The sequence below is a fragment of the Mastigoproctus giganteus genome, chromosome 3 (assembly GCF_048544385.1).
Source record: "Mastigoproctus giganteus isolate SK-2022 chromosome 3, ASM4854438v1, whole genome shotgun sequence".
In the NCBI taxonomy this organism is placed as follows: domain Eukaryota; kingdom Metazoa; phylum Arthropoda; class Arachnida; order Uropygi; family Thelyphonidae; genus Mastigoproctus; species Mastigoproctus giganteus.
Window position 1 is genome coordinate 232,443,298 of NC_143577.1, and position 21,244 is coordinate 232,464,541.

Genomic DNA, 21,244 nt, shown 5'->3' on the forward strand with positions numbered 1-21,244 from the left:
TAATATATGGACAAAAGATGTCTCCCTCTCCCAATTCAATCAGATGAAAAGTTCACAAAATGTACAACTGGATTATGTTCTAGTGGTTTCATGCTTTTGTTGCATGAACAATTTTTGTTAATGCAGAAATTCAAATAGAATTTTTACTTGGGTTTCATACTAGATAATAATGCTCAATAAATATTTCTTTCACGAGGCTTTTATATATCATTTACTATGGTAACCTTACTATCATCATAGCCACTGAAAAACCTTACAGTTGAATGGACCATTCTTTTGGCTATCACTGGCATTAGAATTAATAAGAAATCACAGATATGAAATAAGTCTCTACACTTGGGTGAGTTGGCACTTGTGAGGGGGGGCCTTCCTTATAAAGAAAGAGTTGCATTTTCTACTAAAAGTTAAAATTTAAAAAGTATTTTATTTCCAACTCTATGAAGCAATGCAATTTTCAGCAACTAATGGTTGACCAACGTGTTGATTCCAAATATAATCTTGATTGTTTTCATATAATAATTCAAAAGTAATGCTATTATTGAAATAAGATGGCCATCACCTTGCAACTTTCTGTTAACTGTCAGAAAGTACATAATCAAGCTCAGGATTAACTATAATTAAAAATAGCAAGAGCTTAAAATGCCGAAAGTTAAGATGGAAAATATGCATTTTAGTCAAGGCTTAAATAAAACCGGCACTCACCTCATGATCCGTTTAGTTGCATGAATTATATAAAAAAGGGGTATGGGAAGGCCTCGGATTAAAAACTAAAATCATAAGTTAAAAATCTTGGGTTAAAATTAAAAATTAAAATTAAGCTCAGAGGAGGAAGAGGTGCACTGCGCCATCTTCTAGTTGTCAGTTTTAAAACGTAAAACTGTAAAGTTATGCTTAAATGAGAATAAGGCGAATAGTCATGAACGATGGACTTTCGTTAAAAACATCTTCAGTTGGTACTAAGGAAATGACGGCTAGAGAATCGGCGTGAACTTAAGTACCTGAAATGTTTTGCCGAACATGTCGTATTTTAATGCGTGCAAGATTCCAAATCGGGGAAAGGGAAGCCGGAAGTTTGGTGTTGAGGACATCAAGGTTGGTGTTAAGCAAGCACCATTCTATTATGAGAGTTTTGTATTGAAGGAGCTGGTAGCGTGAATTTAATTTAATAACAGTAATTGCAGAATCAACTGAGGGGTTATGGCTGTGAGTATGCACGTGTTGAGAGAGCTCGGTGTTTCCTTGACGTGTTCGGAAACTATTAACATAGTAGTGTTCGCATGTATTTGCGGTAGTAGATGATTCACTCAGGATTAATTAAGCATTAAATTGTTATAGACATATAATTTATAATTATATATTTTGTGGGGGGGGGAAATCAAACTTTGATGAAAGCAGTAAAGTAATTTTAAATACTCCCTCTTTTTCTCTCTCACTCTGTTCACTCTCACTTTCTCATTTGAATATAATGCATGCACACAGGTATCATGTATCAATAACTGGTACCCAAAACTGCCAAAACTAAATTAAAGATATAACATATAGCTTCATTCAAGTTAAATAAACTCATTAAAATTTTCAAAATAAGGATTGAAGCGGGGGAGGGGGGATCTATTCAAAGTCAACAAGCTTTCTTCAGTTATAAGAAACAACTAGTGATAACAGCACTGGATCATACATTTAGAATGATTGCTGTTTTAAACTTTACCAGGTAAACATTTGAGCAAATAACATTAATTTACACATTAGAAAGTTCAACATTTATAACCCTACAGAGAGAGATCATATAGCTGCCTTAACAAATCCTCTGCTCTCAATTTACACATAAAACATTTCTTCAATGCTTATGTAAAAGAGGAGTTCACCTTTTATTTCATTTAAAAAATCTTGTCATGTTACTTATTTAGTTAAACATAACAGTATGTATCATTTATTTTAAGTAGTCTGTTCCCACATTCCAAATAATAAATGGAAGTTATATTCAAAAACATTCTTTCATTTTGTATTCAGTTGTACATTTTTTTTTATATATATCACTCACGTTAAGTCCACCGTAGACAGACATCTTATGTCGTCTTCATTTTTCCTTCTGGATGTTGTAAAGATCACAAGGTACACATAACATGTCGTATTACATTAAGAGAATTTCTCTATAAAGTAGTGATGGGAATATTCTGGAAAAAACATACTGTGTTATACATATAATTTATAAGTACAAAAAAATAAATAAATAAAATAAATAAAATAATAATAATAATAATAAATATATAAAAATTCAGATTTTCCATTTTTAAATACAAATGTTATGTAATTAATGTGATGTCATTTCTACCAATTTTCAGAATTAAAAAGAAAATTTCTTGATTATTTCAATCAAATTATGTCAATATTCCGATTACCCAAACATAATGCACAGTTTCAGACCTAAACACAGAAAAATAAACTAAAGAATAATACATATATATATGAAAAAAAAAAAAAAAACTGTCATTTATTACATGAATGCAATGTTCTAGGTTATTCAGCTTTGCACAAACATAGTGTAGATCATTATGAATATTATTTTTTGTCTGTATATTATGCATTTTCTAACATAGTGCATCTGCTTTTACCAGATGGAGAACCAATTTCCATTCAGGTAAATTATATTCCCCAGTCACTAGGAGAATATGAACCTTAGCCCTTTCCATACAACAGGTAAAAGTCATTATAACTGTTGCATGGAAAGCCAACTAAGCTATAGAGGATGGTTAAATGAATGATACCTGTGTTAACATAAAAATCAAAAATTACAGAAATTCAAAAGCAATTAAGAATTACCCTATATAATGTCACTAGGAGGAAAGTGCCAGACTTTGGAAGAATGTTTCTTGGGTCAATCTACATTTAAATAACCAAACTCACTTATATCCAAAATTGACTTGTTATGGAGTTAATGAATTAATGACAAGATAAGTTTTAAAGAACATGAGCTGTTACATATTTACTGACTATCAAATCATAAAACAAAGAAAAATGGAGGAGTATGTTGTTTCAATTACTTAACACCTGTAATAAGCATTTAATTGACAACAAAACCATTAACTCCATCAGACAAAAATCATACTAATTGTTCAACCTATAGTCAGTTCCGCTATAACACGGTACATGTGTTCCTAAAAATCTCCGCGTTATGGTATTTTGCGCATTAAAAACAATAGGGGTTATGGGAAAAATAGGGATAGGGGTAGAGCACCCAAAAAAAAAAAAAGTTCAGTCTGGTAAGCAAAATACTTAAAAAAGTTAGAAACCCTATAAAACTGCTAACACAGGTTTAAACATCTTAAATTTCTAATAAATAAATATGGTATTGTAATATATACATACTATTGATATTTCTGTTCACTGACATTATTTTTTTATTTTTTTGGATTGTAAAATTTAAAACAGTAAAAAAGATAAGCAATCAATAATGACGAACACGGCTTGCATAAATTGCACAAGTGAGATACAGAGTAACAAGTTTACAAAGCTTAAAAAATTGGAATGAAGAGAAGATTCTGAAAATTTATTTTCTTTATATGATTGGAGATTTCATGGAAGAGGAAACACATTTCACCACAGGCGCCTCCGTAGCGAGGTGGGAAGGAGCAACAGTGCGTAGCACACGCTCCTTCTAACATAGTGCATCTGCTTTTACCAGATGGAGAACCAATTTCCATACAGGTAAATTATATTCCCCAGTCACTAGGAGAATATGAACCTTAGCCCTTTCCATACAAACTTTTATTCTTGATTAAAACCGGGGTTCGAGCCCGTCACTACCAAATACAGAGGATGTGGAAAGGTTAGGGAATGACCACCGCATATCCCCGGAACAATATGGCCTTAATTGCTAATGCTCCTAAAAACCAAAAATAACAACATAACATTTCACCATAATAATGTAAAAACCCACAGAATTCCAGCTATCGATATTATCGCAAATGCAATAAGATCACGTTTACTACCCATTTATAATTAGATTGCACTAACAGAAAACCCAATAATTTTTACGGTTTTATGATAGTAACCTCCAGAAATATGTGAGCTCCTGAAAATGTGAGTTTGCCTACAATATCAAGTACAGTCAGTCCTCGTATAACACATGTTTACACTACATGAATTCGATCATACATGATTTATAAATAGGGGAACAATATCGTATATAACACAAATCGAATTCGCTTATGCACGATTCACCTTTGTGTTTACAAGAAATGGCAGTCGGACGCGGAATCACCAACTGAAAGCAACACGATAGAAATGAAGAGAAGATTCTGAAAATGTATTTATGTTTTTTATATCAGTGAAAGGGTAAAACATTTCACCATAATAACGTAAAATTCCAGCTATCAGTATTATTGCAAATGCAATTAGATCGAGTTTACTACCAGTTTATAACAGATTCCACTAGCAGGAACGCAGCTGAAAATTTTTTTTTATTGTTTTATGGTAGTAACCGCCAGAAATGTGCTTTAGTAAAATGTGAGCTAGTGAGGTGTTAATAGAGTTGTCTCTGCCTTTACGGTGTTGTTTATTCAGTTGCTATACGCTCACAGCTTTGTTTATGTGTATCAAGTGTGTCTCCTCATTTTGTAATTGTGCTTTATTCCTTAAAAATGAGTAAAATACTTAAAAGGTGTGAAAAGGAAGCATCCTGGTGAATACACTACAGATTCAGAGAGAAAAATAAAAGCAATATTGACTGGGTCAAAAATTCTTACCCGGGAAAATTTGTAGCGGCCTCATACTAGCGTTTATGGCCAAAATCACACCGGCCTCCGACCCACCGTGGTTTCCCTGGTAAGGCTTATGGCCAGTCTGCCTCTGTCAATAGAGAAAAAAAAAATGAAATTGTGAAACACTTTGAGCGAAATGAAAGACCAAGACCATGTGATATTGCACGTGCTACAGGCCTAAATGAGACAACGCCGAGAATTACAAAGAACGCAGAGAAAATAAAAACTTTCATAGCAGGAATAACTCAAAGTGTAATTAAAATCCATTAGATTAAGACACAAAGAACTGGAAGAGATGGAACAGCTGTCATCTGTTTGGACAGAAAATCAAACAAAAAACAAGTTTGCTTATGATAGAAGCAAAAGCATTAGCAATATTTTATTACGTAATAGTCGTAATAAAATACATAAGTATTTTATTACGATTATTTATTGTGTTTGGTAATGTTTTGGTTACAAACGTGTTCAATCTTGGGTGGTCGGCACCTAACCCTATTTTTCCCATAGGGCCTGCTGTTTATATTGCACAATTTTGCATTGCACGAGAGTTTCTAGGAACACAACTATCGTGCTATACGAGGACTGACTGTATTATCTTGTGAATACAGCGAATGACAACAGTGTGACTCCAACCAATACAACTACAGTAAATGGGAAATATAGCTCTCACACATTTGACATTTTTTAAGCTTCATAAACTTGTATGTATTGCTGTGCAGGTCAGTATGTTCAAGCTTGGTGCCGGGTTTTACATTCACCTGGTTACTCGCAGATGAAATTGCGCATGAGCCAATGCGAAAATCGCGTTATACTGTCATTGTTCCTTAATATATCAGTCGCGTTGGAGCAAATTCGCGTTGCAAAAATGTGCATTATAGCAGAGCTGACTGTATTTCTTTTGGGATTCTACATGCTAATATTAAGTACTTCACACCAAATGAGTTTTATACATTTCAAGAACAAAACTACTGTATTAAACACACACAGTACAATTCACAATAATAGTTCAACACTTCCTCTTTGAGTTTCTATACACTTCATCAGTAATAACTGGTAGCTAACTGCAGCAATTTTCTAAGGATGGTTGGGTAAGTAATACCGCTCTTGAATCAATGCAACGAAGCAATACTGCTCTCGAATCAACCTTTATTTCATAGACTAAGGTCTTCATGTGATCCCAAAGATAGTAACTGAGAGTCATAAGATCTGCCAACCTCAGTAGTTATGACTGAGGTGCACCGTGACCTATTCAGTAATTAGGAAAATGCTCACATAAATATTCCCTCACATGGTAATTGTAATGTCAGAGTCCTATTGTGTTGAAAGTACATCTGACTCTTTATCATTAATGGACCTGGTAACTCATTTCTCTCAGAAACGAATTTATAGAATTCGCAGCTGTCTTCTGTTAAATCGTTGACAAAGATAGATGGTCCAATTAACAAATTATCGAGTAAACCACACCACACATCTTTGGAATTACTTCCTCTTATCTCATGGATTTCCAAGAAACCACATATATGTGCATTTTGTAAATTATTTATGCAGTCCTGGGTAAAGGAAGCTTCATATCTGTGAATAAAATCAAACTTAAGTTGTGAGTGTGTTGTTATGACCAGCACAAATTTGCAAGAAACAAGATGGTTATATTCTTCTCGTCTCGCTATAATTGTAACCGTTCATCTTTGGATATAGGTATATTCGGTTACTTTGACCTAAGGAAAACATCCTAAATTCTGGACCAGTTCACAATCACATCCCACTCTCATTCATTAAATTTTAATTTTATTTCTATTCTTTTATTAATAATGAGAATTATAATTTATATCAATATCTTCCTTTCAATTTATTCCACTATTTTCTTCTTGAAGTTTTTGTTTTTTTGCATATTATTATGGCAACTTCTCACATTTCTTTCAGGTTTTGTTGTTTTCAATTCCCTACCTATTTTCAACTGGTCTACTTGTTACTGTTATTGGTTATGGAGCATCAACATCTTAGGTCATATTGCTCTGGTTCCCTATATCTGTAGAAGTGTACCTGTTGTTTGGGCTGAAAAATACAGAGTAACTCATGGGGAAACCCTATTTCCTCTGCTTTTGATCAGCTAACCACAGCCTAAGAAAATGATAACAGTAAATAATTCTCTCATAATCACAACTCTGATTGAAGAGCCTTTAAGAATTTCAGTCTGTTAATTATCACACAATTAGGGAAATTTCATGATCAAGTTAAATAAACCTAATTATATACCCATGTTGAATGATACATGTCATGAAGAGTTATTGACAGTAAATTCATTTTACTGCTATGTGCTTTTCTCCAATCAGTAATGTGCTCTGGCTTCATGACATTGATGCTCGAATCAAACTGTTTAAGCGTGCATTTCATTTTCATGCAGCAAGCACTCCGTTACTGACTGTGACGAAGCTACTGCTTGTATCTAATAAAAGCTTAGGTTGAAGGATGTGGATTTTAAATTTGCATTTGCTTGCAGACAGGTCTAAATTTTTAATTTAGACCTGAGTTTTAATTTTCAACAATTAAAAATATGTTTTTAATATAGAACATAGGTTTTTCACAGTTGTGTTCTGAAATGATTGAAAATATAGATGGCATTAAAAAAAATGAACAATTTCATTTTTTTTTTTTTTTTTTTTTTTTGCATTTTTCAAATTTTCTACCCACAAAGGAATATGATAGTTTCCTGTGACTGCTGACTGGTTAATAAAACCACTTTTGGAAAACTGCGATTAATATTAATATATATATTTTTTAATATTTTATGGATTTTTTTTATGTGTAGGTTTTTATTCCTCTTGATAAACCAAAATATGCTGTTCAGTTGACCATTTTCTGACTCCTGCTATACATGTGAATTTTTTATACTGTATGTTGTTAAAAAAATGATGCTTATAAAAAAAACACATCAATCTCTTGTGAAGATGGCTTTTTGTATAAGTGAGGGTTAACATGCAAAGTTCCTTAAAACTAAGACCTATTAATTTGACCTAAATTCACTATAAATGACTTCATCATAAATTGACAACTCCTCCTTAGCGTTCACCATTCATTATAGTTCTTCATTATAAATTGACTTCACTCCTCTTTAGTGTTCACCATTCTAGTTCTGATGAGGTGATATACCACTGAACTGCAGTCAGAGAAGTGACATTTCTTTTAAATAAATAGCAATATACTCTTTTTTGGTAGAATACTGGTTATTTGAACTATTTTCAACACAGAAACTTGTTGATAATTAAAAGTTAGTTAAGTTATGAGAGAAATAGAAACATGAAAAGATCTTTTTCTGGGTGCTAGACCATAGATCAGGGGTTGGCAACCTTTTTTTTTGAGTGAACAGCCATTTTTGATCTAATTAAAAAAAAAAGAGAATCCGAAGAGCCGCACCTCAGCTCAAGCTGGGAGAAGGGGGAAGTTTTTTAAGAAATGGAATAGAGTGGGAAGGCATTTTATTAAAAAATATATATTTTTTGAACTATTATTTATTAATACTGTAAAAACGTAACAAACATCTAATTAGGTACGAATAATGTGACTTTTGCTGCTGAACTTCTTGAGCGAGTCTCTCAACATCAGGCAATATGCCATAATTTATCTTTAAACATTGCTAAGAGACTTGCTTTGTTCAGACGGTTTCTTGATTTATTTTTAATATAGTTCACGTTCGAAAATATTTGCCTGCAAAAATATGTCGAATCAAAAACTGAGAAGTCCAAACGCAAATATTTTCAAATTTAAATACGTGTCCGGTAAGCTACTCCATGCATCGAACACAATTTGGTCTTGCATTTTCAACTTGTCTATCGCCATCCATTTGTGTAGAATTGCCTCTCCGAATCCTCAATTTCATTTTTAAGGCATTTAGTCTTGCACTCCGCATGTCCTTGATTTTTAAGTCCTCTAACTCCATTTCAAATTGTGCTTCATATGGGCTAAAGTTAAAGATCCGCAGTTACATGCAGCTCGCAAGCCACAGGTTGCCGACCCCTGCCCTAGACCAATAAAGACAAACAAACAAATGGACAATAAAGCATAGGGAGACAATAAATCAAACCAAATTGAACATCAGAACATGTGAACACCAAAACAGCTCTCAGAAGTACACAATGAGCAGTGTGAAGGTGACATTAAGCAAAGAAAGAATGTACCCTTAGTGGAAAGTAAAAAAAAAAAAAAAACTGGCTCGTGGAAGCACGTAATTAGACGACGGACAAAAAAAAGAGCAAAGGAGCAGGTCAACAGCACAGTAACAGCAGCAGCATCACTTATGTTTTGGACCATCAGTGCTACAGTATTAGACATCGATATGCAAATACTGCTGGAAAATGTTATATAGAGAGTATTTCCCAACATGTGGTCTGTATAACTTATGAAAGTAGTCCATGAACTTGACAATAATACAGAGCTTTTTTTGTGGTAGGCAACACTCATTAACAGTGATGGGAGATACAGGTATGCCTATAACAATCTAACATATATTTCATATATTAAGTATAAGTACATATCATTGTAGTTATTGATATATTTGCATGTATACTTTAATATTTTTTATAGTCTGTGGCTTCTACTTCAAATATAAAAGTGATCTATGGTTTCCACCTAAAATATAAGTGGTCCATATCTGAAAAAATGGTGGTAATCAGTGGGGATGGACATGGATAAACAGAGAGAAAACCAACACAGAAGAGTTATGACTCCTATCCTCCTCCTTCCTCCTAAAACTTATCTAGTTTTCCTAATTTATCTTTACTAACAGGTTTCCTATAACAAGTTTCCCAAAGATATGGTTTTATACTTGGGTCCATTTTAAGAACTCTCAGGCCCCCCGGCGAATTTACAAATGTAGTCCCTATTCAGTTTAAGCTTTGCACGGAGCATAGTGGACACTTAAAAATTATAATTATATAATATAATTACTTAATATATATATATATATATATATATATATAATATATAATTATATATATATATATTATTAATTTATAATCATACGTGAGAATTAAATTTGCTAATTATTTTTCTAAATATTAATGTTTGTGGTGCTTTTGACTGCAACATATGGGACAGAGGGTCTTTTAAAAAATTATTTAAAATCAACAAGTGAAGCCCCCAGTAGACCGAGGCCCCTGGCGTCCGCAGGGTGCACTCATGCATTAAAACGGCCCAGTTTATACTCCAAGATTCCTCCAATGAGACTCTTCAATTTTATCATGCACTTCTGTGAAATTTATGTAAGAATGCATTTACATTTAACTAATTAAAGAGGAATGGAAGGATTCTACATAAATTCATATAATTTTTTGCTTTCACTCGGTTCACTGCCCATTTTATTTTATATTTCCTTTAAAGCATTATTTAATTTTTCAGTTACATTAAGTAGCCACACAATCATTATTAGTTTTAGAAAATCCACATATTACATGTGCCCTTTGCGTGATAAGAATATAGGTAAGGTTCACGATATTCCACTGGGATAATAGTTAATTAGCATTTTCAATGATAATAGCAACAATTCAAAATGATATTTCTAAAACGCCATTTCTGCATAGAGGTAACTGCATACTATGAAAATTTATTTGCTGATAAGAACAAGGATTGTTCAAATGAAAACAGAAAAGTTAACAATATGTTCATTTTTCATACCTAAAAAACCTCATCAATTTGCAACAATTTTTTTTGGCTGATACTCTATAAATTTGCTTTTTTGCATTATTTGGCACTACAAATACTAATAATCTCTTCCCTTTTCAATACAAGTCTATCATTGTTAAACTAATGCTTTGATACTGTTCAACAATTTTCTAGACACGTGCCAAGTACACATGTACTATTCTTTGGATTTCCTCATTGAAGTGTAAGTTCTTTCTGCCAGCACCACCTTGTATGGTCCATAAATATGACAGTTATAATTCTCAGCATTATGCTTGGCAGGGTGTAGGAAATGTGCAGCAAATGACCAACTGCAGTTATACTGTAGGATTAGTTCAAAACAAAATAGAGGTAGTGAAGGGTTGTTCATTTCATATGGATTTTGCAATCTGTAAATATTGAAAATTACTACTCTTTTTTTGAATAGTTATTATGCCTTCTTTAAAAAATAAAAAATTTGCACAGACAAGCAAAAGAAACAGTGGCTGCTATAACTGAATACTGTAAAAGTGAGACAAAAAAAACAAGCAAGTCTCTTAATACCAATGACAAAATCAGTTGAAATAATTTCAGCATTAACTGGTGTATCAGAGTAAAAAATAATAATTTATGATATATAACAAAAAAATTAATAAAAAGAAACTTCTATAAACAAACCAAGAACATTTTCTATATCGCTCATTCATTTCACCAATCAGCACATGGGAAAAAAAACAGTGCTTCACTTAATATGCAATATATGGATAGCCTATGTAATATGTATGGGGGTGGGGAAAAAGTAATAATAACTGCCAGATTGGTCCTATTTTAATAAAATTTGGGATGGCTTGACAGATCTATCTAAAAGAACCAAAAAAAAAATTTATGAAAATCCATCCATTAGGAGTTGAGTTATTACATGCAGACAGGCAGATGGACATGTACAGACAATAGGCACCTTATTGAGCATTACAGCTCTGGTTTATACTATCTAATGCACCTTATGTATATATGCTATCATAACTAAGAAGCGAAGAATAAATTAGAAAGTATTGTGTAAATCACCAAATAAATCTTTCCCTCTGTATCTCAAAAGTCATAATTTTTCCAAATGTGTAATAAGACTCATCAATGAGTTCTATTCTATAAAAAAAAAAAAAAAAAAAAAAAAAAAAAAAAAATTTTCCTAAGATAAAGAAAATGCTTAGAAAACTAAATAAAGCTACAAAACTTGAATGCTGTGAAAGAACTTTGTTTTGAATAATTAAACTTTCTGGATTCCAAGGGAAGAAATGTGCAACATATAGAATCCCTTCAAAAGAACAGTCTGATATTGTCAACTTGCAAATTTCATATTTAAGGACATTTTAGAGGACAATCTATAATACATATGGACAAATGTGATTGCATAGTTGCACAGCTCTCATACAGTTTAAAAAACCTGGAAAGTAAATGTAAGATGGAATTCAAGCAAAATGGTGAGAAAACCAGTTTTAGTTCCAGAAAACAAAGATCCCCATTTAATTATTGCTCATGTTAGAGGGGGTATAAAGGATTTGTCCCTAATGCTGTACTTATATTTAAAGATGGGAGGTTATTACAATGAAACTAACAAATTCTGAATGTGAACTAACAACAATGGCCTGTATCACAATGTTTTATCAGAAAATATTCGCAAAAAATATGATGTGCAACAATGGTTGCAAAAAAAAAAAAACTGAATACCATACAATCAGAATATTCTGAAAAATGAACTATGCAATCTAATTAAACAACATAAACCATCTACTAAAATATATAAACTGGATAAAATATTTGAAAGATATGACATCTGTACTTCATCCTCTACTATGCAGACTGAAACCCAATTGAGTTAATGTCAGGATAGATTAAGCAACACTTTGCATTTCATAATGTGTCTTTTAAATTATATGATGTTAGATCATTATCTGAACAAAAAGTGGGCTGAAATTGGAATTTCAGAATGGAAAGAATGCAGCAAACATGTTATTCAGAGGGAAAAGACATATGTGGATCGACAGTTCCCTTATTGAGGAAAGGATAAAAAGTCTTGTTTCACACTCATCTAATAAATCCGACAAAGTCTTCTTACTGTGTGAGTGACCAATCCAAAGTTCCAGTCAATATCTGGAAAGTCAGAATTTTCCACTACAACACATTCTAATTTACTGGCTCACTCATTTGTCTGTATAGTTGTTTGTTCTACTCATCACAGTCATTTGGCCTCCTACTCTCATTTTTGCTTTCTCAGTGCTTATGTTACACCAAACTGGCTCAGTATTGCACTGGCCACCCACATCAACTGGGTGAACTGCCTTAGATTATATGTGCCTCTTATCTAAGAGCATAACTGCCCTCACCTGTCCTGTCTGTATTAATTGGATAATTTTAGGATTTGAAAAAGGATTGGTCTATATTTGGAGACAGCAAGTTGACCATAGGAAAGAATTGCAGCTGCTATATTGACTAGTGAGAGCAATGGAGAAGAAACAGCATAGTTGCTCTTAGTAATCCTAAAAAAAGTCTACGTATCTGCATTTCCTACGAGGACCCTCCAGCAGGCCTTGTAATCCCCAACATCTCACTTTCCAGGATGCTGCATGTCTCAATAGAAGTAGTTCAAGAATCACTTTCACCTTTGCCTGCAGCTGCTGTTAATCTATTAGTCTGTGTATTCCCCCACCCGCTAAACTAGCAGTTTTCCGATCCACTTCTGTTCTTGATTTCATGACAGCAGTGGCCACAGTTAACACCTATTTTAACCAAGTGGCACACATCATGACACCTAGTTATGGACTGTTTTCATTGTTTTTACTCATTGTTCCACATAAGAGTATTGGGAATCACTTCACTTCCATACCTTTCTATACAATAGCAGTTCAGAGTTTAACCTGAATGAGAGATGCAAGTTCCAGGTCAGCTTCTAAAGAATGAAAAGGATTGGAGAAATATACAAGAAAAATCTTCCTTTTGTATGCAAGATCAACTATTTCAGCTGTATGAAAAAAAAAGTCTAAGTTGTTCTGATTCACTGATGAGATATGAGATATACAGCAATATATTGTCACAAAGGCTATTTTTTTTTATTGCTTGCATCATTAATATAGTGGCTATGTTCAACTAAACTAACCATGTATTAAAATACAAAAAGCTTTTGCCAATCTTATGCCAAAAACTATTTTCTAAATTTTATAAAAATTTATATATTCAATCTTTATTTATAACAAATCTAAGACATTTAAGATTAAGCTTACCTTTTCTTGCCTGTTAGGATCAAATTCAATGCGCTTTACCCTTTCAATTTCTGACATTTCATCTAAAACTTCTAATTCTACACCATGATCATCCATATCAGATTGCTGGGAAGGCTCAGGAAATAGGAAAACTGTATCAGTTTGTTTAGAACCACTGGATGGATTAGTACCATCTCCTTCTGTGTCTAAAGGGCTGGTACTACTTGTTCTAGGATGATTAGCAGAACCATATCCACTTTCAGGGCTGCTCTCAGGACACTTCAGGTTGTTACGAACAGCAGCTAATGGAGGTCCAGGTGAGGGTTTATCATCTATCCTAGGCTGAGATTTTATTCTATTCCAATTAATAGCACTAGCTCCAGATCCATATCCACTTTCCATACTCCCATCAGGCCTTCTTTTGAGTCTACCTCTTAGTCTGCTTTTCTGATCATTGACAACATCTTCAACAAATACTTCTGAAGATAACTGTAACTGGCTAATCAGGTGTAAAGCATTACTGATGATAGCAGATGCTTCATTTTCTGCGAAGCTGTGTATGTTTAGCTGATGGTCTGAATAATAATAAAAGGTTTGCTCATTAAATAAATGGATAGATATTACAAATGTATAAACGTCATATTAATTAAATTTAACTTTTATTGTTAATTGCCAAAACCCACCGTGTCTTGGCCCAACTTAATAAATTTTATAGAAAAAGGCCACAAAGGGACAAATACTGTGTCTCACTCTTATTGACTGCTCTGACCACAGAGCAGTTACTACTTCATGGCTATGACCTTGTTTGAATGTGTTTAATAGTTAATGTGTCTGGATGTTTCATGCTTAAAGTACTCAGTTTTGCGATGGCTTTCATTATGAGGATGAACAAGCATGGTTACAAAAACTTAGCAACAGGCTATGAGATATAAATGCTGTGTCTCACTGTTATTCACTACTAAAAAAAAATAATGCAAGTAGAGTGAGAATGTAGATTATGAATGAAGTAAATGTGTGTCTCTACCACCCCTTCACCTGGTGGGTTCCCCACTGCCAGCTAACATATCGCACCCCTAGAGCAGGATGGACAATTTGACCTTCCTACTGGATTCGACACTACATTGGCCTGACAACCATCACTGAAGAAGACATACTGCAGCTTTGCTGCCGACATGTCACTTGGTGATTGAACTGGGTACTCTAACCTGGTTCCCTTTAAAACCCTATCCTCAGGCAGGGTAGGGAGGAGACGGTCTCCATCTCCTCCCCTCCCTGCCTCCCCCATATTTCATCTGGTGGGCTTGTCTCCACTGACCTCTTTGGGAATGCCTACTCTATCGCCCCCATCCTTCTACCTGTTTTCACCCCAGTCTTCAGTCTCTCTCCCCACTCTACCTAAACCAACTGAGTACATCCCCTAACAATGCTGCCAAATTCTAATCAACATCTAAATTCTCCTGCTTTCTTGTAAATCTCTTTCGGCCAAATTCTAGTGTCCCCCCCTTTTTATATACAGTATGTATATATAGGCTTTGCCACTGAAATCCTTAGAAATTAGGTGGTGGAGTCAGCTGGAGTGCTTAAATAATTTACTGGGTGCCTAACCTGCTTCCTCGTGGCAAAGTGTGGGCAACAGTGGGTTCCAATAGAGCCCAACGGCTAAATGGTCAGAGAAACAACAGAACATAACACTACACAACAAACCACTCCTCACATACTTTTTAAATCTCTGGCCTCCACAGAGTTCTGTGTCACTTACAAAGAATACAATGTGGAATCCCCTGGTGCCATCAGACAACTAGCACACTTTACACTCAAATGAGAAAATGAGAAAACAAAAACTTAAAAGATGTATCTGAATGATGTGTGCTTCTGCACTACAATGAATATATCCATTTGTTATTCACTACTATCACATCACACAGTAATTACTACTAAGTGGCTATGACCCTGCATGAATGCATTTAGTGGTAAGTGTCTTGATGTTTCATGCTTAAAGTGCTCAGTTTTGCCATGGCTTTATATGAAAATTACTAAATGAGTAATTTTACAAAAATTACTAAATGAGTTTTCATCTAATAAATACAATTAATCACATGAGTTTTCATCTGATTAATTGTAAGTTATAAGTCATGCTGATCAAATAATAAAAGTGATATGTGTCAGAAATGTGTTATACAGTGCAATTCTGGAAAAAGAGATGAAAACACTGTCTCATAGCAATTAATGTGTTAATTCAAATACTTAATATAAAAAGAGACCTTAAAAGATATTATTGAATAAAAAAAAAAAGTGTTAGAAAACAGAAATCTAAATCAAGTAGTAGTGATCAAGAATCTTGTATGTAGTGTTTTTTTTTAGCATATGTTATATGATCTAGTGGCTCCTTTATCTGGATATTCTTAATACATGACAATCATCAGATAATCAGATCAAGAGTACTGCGTTCTCTTGTTGCCTTTCTAATGTGCTGCTATAGAAAACAGTCATCCATTTCTGCTACTGTGTGAGTGACCAACCCACAAGTTCCAGTTAATAACTGAAAAGTTAGTCCCCAATATAAGACATTCTGGTCTATTGACACTACCTGTCTGTGTAGTTGTTCCTTATACTCATCACAGTCACTTATCTATTGCAGACTCCTATTCTCATTTTAGTTTTCTCAGTACTTACGTCACACCAAACAGACTCGCTGTCCCAGCATATCATCTGAGTGCACTGCCTTAGATTCTATGTGTTCCTTAACTGAGAGCATTACTCCACATCCCCTTCCTATATGTCATTCCTGTACACATTGTACTCACCATATTCAAATTCCATATCATTTATATCTGAATGACACCATGTTTCTGATATCCCTAATATGTCTGCATTTGTTAACTTAACCATTACTTCTATTAGTCTACGTAATCGCAGGCTAGCAGTTTTCTGACCTGCCTAACTCTTTCAATAGCATCAGAAAATACTCTTGCATCCCTTCTATTTAAGTGTATCTAATCCTTGTATAAACAGTCTCTCCTGTTAATAAGTACACACAATACTAGAAAAATTCTACCCCATGATACTTGCACAATCTCTCCAGGGACAAACTGGTTGACAAAGCTCTCATGAAATTTCTCCCATTGTGCCCAAGCAGAATTGTAAACACTTTCAAATTTATTCCTAACTTGCAACTTTCTCAACATTGCCCTGTATTTATTAAGTAAATCCTCAGATCTACTCAATATCATTACCAACATGCATAACTATATCACCTTTTCAGCCCTTAAAAAAAGACAGTTGCTCTTCAACTTCATTAACTTTAGCCAATGGCAGACATACTCTGGTCCTATTCCACTATCCTTGTTCCTTACATGCACTGAACTGATCCACTTCATCACAGAGGTGTTCTACAGGACTGAGTGCAGGGCTTTCAGCTGGCCAGTCCAACTTTTTTTTCATGCTCATATCCTTGAATCAGTTTGTCACAACCTGAATATGACATGGAGTTGTCTGGCTGATAGAGATATGCTTCCCTGACATGCTGCCACGACATAGGCAATACATCATTGTCCAGGACATCTAGATAGACTGCAACGTTCGTAGTTTTCCCAAAACAACCAACTGTCCCAGACCAAACCATGAAAAACCCCAGGCCATCACGCTGCCCCCGTCAAACTTCATTGTTTGTGACAATAAAATCTGAGCGGGAGCTCTCTCTACCACAGCCACACATGACTGTTAGACCATGAACTATAGTTTGTCACTCCAATGCACAGCTTTACATTTGTCTGTGGTCCAAGAATGACAGGCTTCACACCAAGCTAGATTGCATAGGGCAGTGCATTTTCTGTTTTCCTGACAATAAAGGTACAAAAACAACAGCTTCTTCCTGTGGGACCAGAGGAAGCATATTGGAGGAATCAACAAAAGATGTAAGCAAAAATTTAACTCTCTAAAATTATGAGAGCATCCTTGGATTCAGGTGAAGTTACTATAGAATGGATTGTGCAAATATCTCTCCTATTCCCAAAGCTGAATCAAAGGGCAAAATGAACAAATACAGACCTGTCAGTCTGTGTTCCAGGATAAGTTATGGAGTCCTTAGTTCACAATGCAATACAAGATCATCTGTACAGGTATGGAATTATAAGGAAATTGTAGCATGGCTTTGTTAAGGGCAGATCATGTCTTATCCAGCCCTCCTAACTATGAGGTTGTCGTAAAGAATTTCATGGAAGAAATGACTGTCATTTACTTAGATTTCAGTAAAGTTTTTGATACAGTCCCAAATGAATGATTATTGCATAAACTAGAGCAATGTTGCAATAAGGGGAAGTTACTATAGGGTGTCTGTAAATTATTCACCTGATTATAAAGTCCAATTCAAAATTTATTGAAATAGGTATTGTAAAAACAGTTTACTGCACTTAATACAGCAACTCAAAGAATTCCTTATCACAGAACTGCACCTCAGTAGCACATAGAATGTCAAGACAGTAGATGATTTCACTCCAAGTTTTGAAGCATCTCTTGAGAAATGGAAATCACTGTCTGTTCAATCCAGTCTTTTAATTCTGTGGCATTAACTTTTTTTGCATAGCTTCCATACAAAACATCTATAGGTGTGATATCTGGGGAATGAGGAGGCCATGGAATGGGACCATCCTGGTCAATCCATCAGTTAGGAAATTTTTTATTAAGAAAATCTTGCATACATGCAAGCTCCAATGTTGTGGTGCCCCATCTTGCTGATATAACACCTGTGGCTATATACAGGTGTTATATCAGCAAGATGGGGCACCACAACATCATCTTTGACTGTATGGTTGAGAATGTGAACAGCAAATTCCTCTTATTGTGAAGCTTAATTTCCTGGATGATATGCACTTTGTTAGTATAAAGTTTCAATCTCTTGTGAACCACCCTGTGCAATGCTGCTCATGATATTTGCAGCTGCAGGCTTTCCTGGCAGACAGATTTTGTAGGACTTCAGGCAAATACTTCCTGAATTTCTGAAACTTTATCTGCAGATACACTAGGCCTATCTGCTCCTTTTTGGTGTAGCACACTGCAGGTTTCTTGAAACAGTTTCATCTATCACCTCACTGATTACTCCATAGGTGGAACTTTCTAGAGTTCCCATTGAAAATGTCTCTTTACAGTCACTGGAGATTTGGTATTACACAGCTACAATATGCACACTGCTTTCTTTTGCATAGTTGTCATTTTAATGCCATACTGTCTCAATGCTTGCAGGGATCAAGGCTGCCAACCGCATGAGAAAAAACTCATTGCATTGCTTTGATAACTGCAGCAAACCATTTTAAGATGCCTATTATAATAAAATTTTAATTGAGCTTCATAATCAAGTTAATAATTTATAGACAACCTGAATACTGATAAAGAAAATGTTAAGTGTAAGGTTGTTGTTGTTGTTTTGGTGTTTATTGGTGCATTGACAACGGAGATCATAGTGCACCAGTTCATTTGTTATACAATGTTCTCTTTATATAGGTTAAGTGTAAGGAAACGGAAAGTAGTTATAAGTGGCTATTGCTCTTTATGTATTAATGTTATGGTTCTTGGCCACTTAAATGTTTTTAATATTCATTAATGACATTGATGCAAGCATTTAAAGTCACTACTATGGATAACTGATGTGCATTACTACTATGGATAAAGGGATGGTTAAGTGTAAGGAGGCAGAGAGTAATTATAAATGACTACTGCTCTTCATGGATTAATGTTATGAGTAGGGTTTCACACAGTTTGGTTCTTGGCCTCGTACTGTTTATAATATTCATTAATGATATTGATGCAGGAATTTCAAGTTTAATGTCTAAGTTTGCTGAAGATACAAAAGTAGACAGAGTAATTAATGAAAATAATGAGGACAAATGGGCCTGTTGTACTGGGATCCATGGTAAATCATCATTTACCATGGATCTATTTATAATCAGTATCTATTTGTAATAAAATTATTTTATTGGCTAACACTTAATCATCATTTAATGAAAATAATTTGGGTATGCTACTTCTTTTTTTTATTTTTTTTTTTTTTTGTTAGTTGTTGGCGCATCAGCTTCTGTGGCTATAATGCACCTCCCAAAGTTTTTGTATTTTACTGTGATCCAAGCCCAAGGCGGGATTTGAACCCGCGACCTTTGGGTTGACAGGCAGGCACTTTATCCACCTGGCTAGCCTGGTCGGCCGGTATGCTACTTCAACAAGATAAATAAATTATTTGGAAGGGCTGAGGCAGCTGAGGTTTAACACTGGAAATTGCAAGGCCTTACATCCCGGATAGCAGTAATACTAGAGTAACATACCACTTGTGTAACACCAAACCCAAGGTTGGAGATAATGAAAAGAGCTTGGAAGTAATTATACAATCTGATATCAAGTTTTCCGTTTTCTGAACAGTGTAGATAGGCTACTAGGGGTTTTGTCAGTGATATATAGAAACTGTGCCGGTAGAGATGAAGAGATGATTATGCCATTATATATAGCAATGGTTAGACCAAATCTTGAATACTACATACAGGCTTGGTGATCCCACTTTAGGAAAGATGTGGATCTGTAAGAAAGAATACAAAGAAGAGCAAAGAGATTGGCTAAGGGAACAAAGGGGCATTCTTGAGTTTTATAAGCTACAGTGTTTAGAAACCAGGCATCTGTAGGGTGGCCTGTTGAGGTGTTAAGGCCTTGAAAGTTTGAGTAAAATGACCACAACATAGACAGAATACAAGAAAAAGTTCACAAGACAGACAGACAGTACAAGAAACAGCACTGTATTTAGCAGATCACGGGCTTGAACCCCAGTCACTCAAAGCACATGTACTCATGCACACTCACACCCGACCACTTGGCTATAGTGGAGGAATTTTATACTTAGTCACATGACATACACAAGGGGCATAAATAACTGTTGACTAGAAGTCTGAAAATTTAGAATAAACTCCCACCTATCCTTTTGGAATTTGAAAGTTTATCTAAATTTAAGGAGGGATTGGATAAATACTTGAAATAAATTAGTAAATGAAGTGAGGGAAGGTTACATTGGTTGCTATTTTATTTTTTAATTTTATTATTTTATTTTTTATTATATTTTGGCTGATGCTTAATGAGCTTGCTTCATTGGATCATTTTGCCAATAGTAATATTAATAATTGTGAAGACTAGTTTCCTCTCTTTCAATCAATTATTTATGTAAATAACTAGTACAATAATAATGAAATATATAAAACTGCATGCAATAAAAGTTTCAGTGACTATTTCTGAAATTTAATATAAACTATGAATTTGTATGAATGCTATTAAATCTTACTTTCTGAGAATAGAGGGCTATAATGGTTATAATCCCCTTGAATATATGTTTGTGTGCCAGCAGAGGGATGGTTTGCTGGACTAGTTTCAATAGCAATAGTGATAGTAGGATGCTTTGGCTGAATGCTAAAAGTATCTTTAGCTCTACGTCTTTTGGCAAAAAGGGGTTCTTTCTCCGTTTTCTTGAGCTTTTCTTTTAAATAGGCTACTTCATGCTGAAACAAAGAAAAAAAGGTATGTATCATAAAAATTTGAATGATCTATAAGTATAAG

At 34.4% G+C, this 21,244-nt stretch overlaps 1 protein-coding gene across 1 annotated transcript in view; it reads right to left on the reverse strand.

Annotated features, from left to right (window-relative positions):
* Window positions 1-2,014: 2,014 nt before the first annotated feature.
* Window positions 2,015-21,244, reverse strand: part of LOC150088841 (uncharacterized) — a 78,106-nt gene continuing 58,876 nt past the window's right edge. The window contains exons 7-9 of the mRNA XM_090370337.1: window positions 20,973-21,186; window positions 13,685-14,238; window positions 2,015-2,171 (exon numbers count right to left, since the gene is read on the reverse strand). Coding sequence (XP_090226463.1) covers window positions 2,148-2,171; window positions 13,685-14,238; window positions 20,973-21,186 — 792 coding nt within the window. The 3' untranslated portion in view covers window positions 2,015-2,147. The remainder of the gene's footprint in view (window positions 2,172-13,684; window positions 14,239-20,972; window positions 21,187-21,244) is intronic.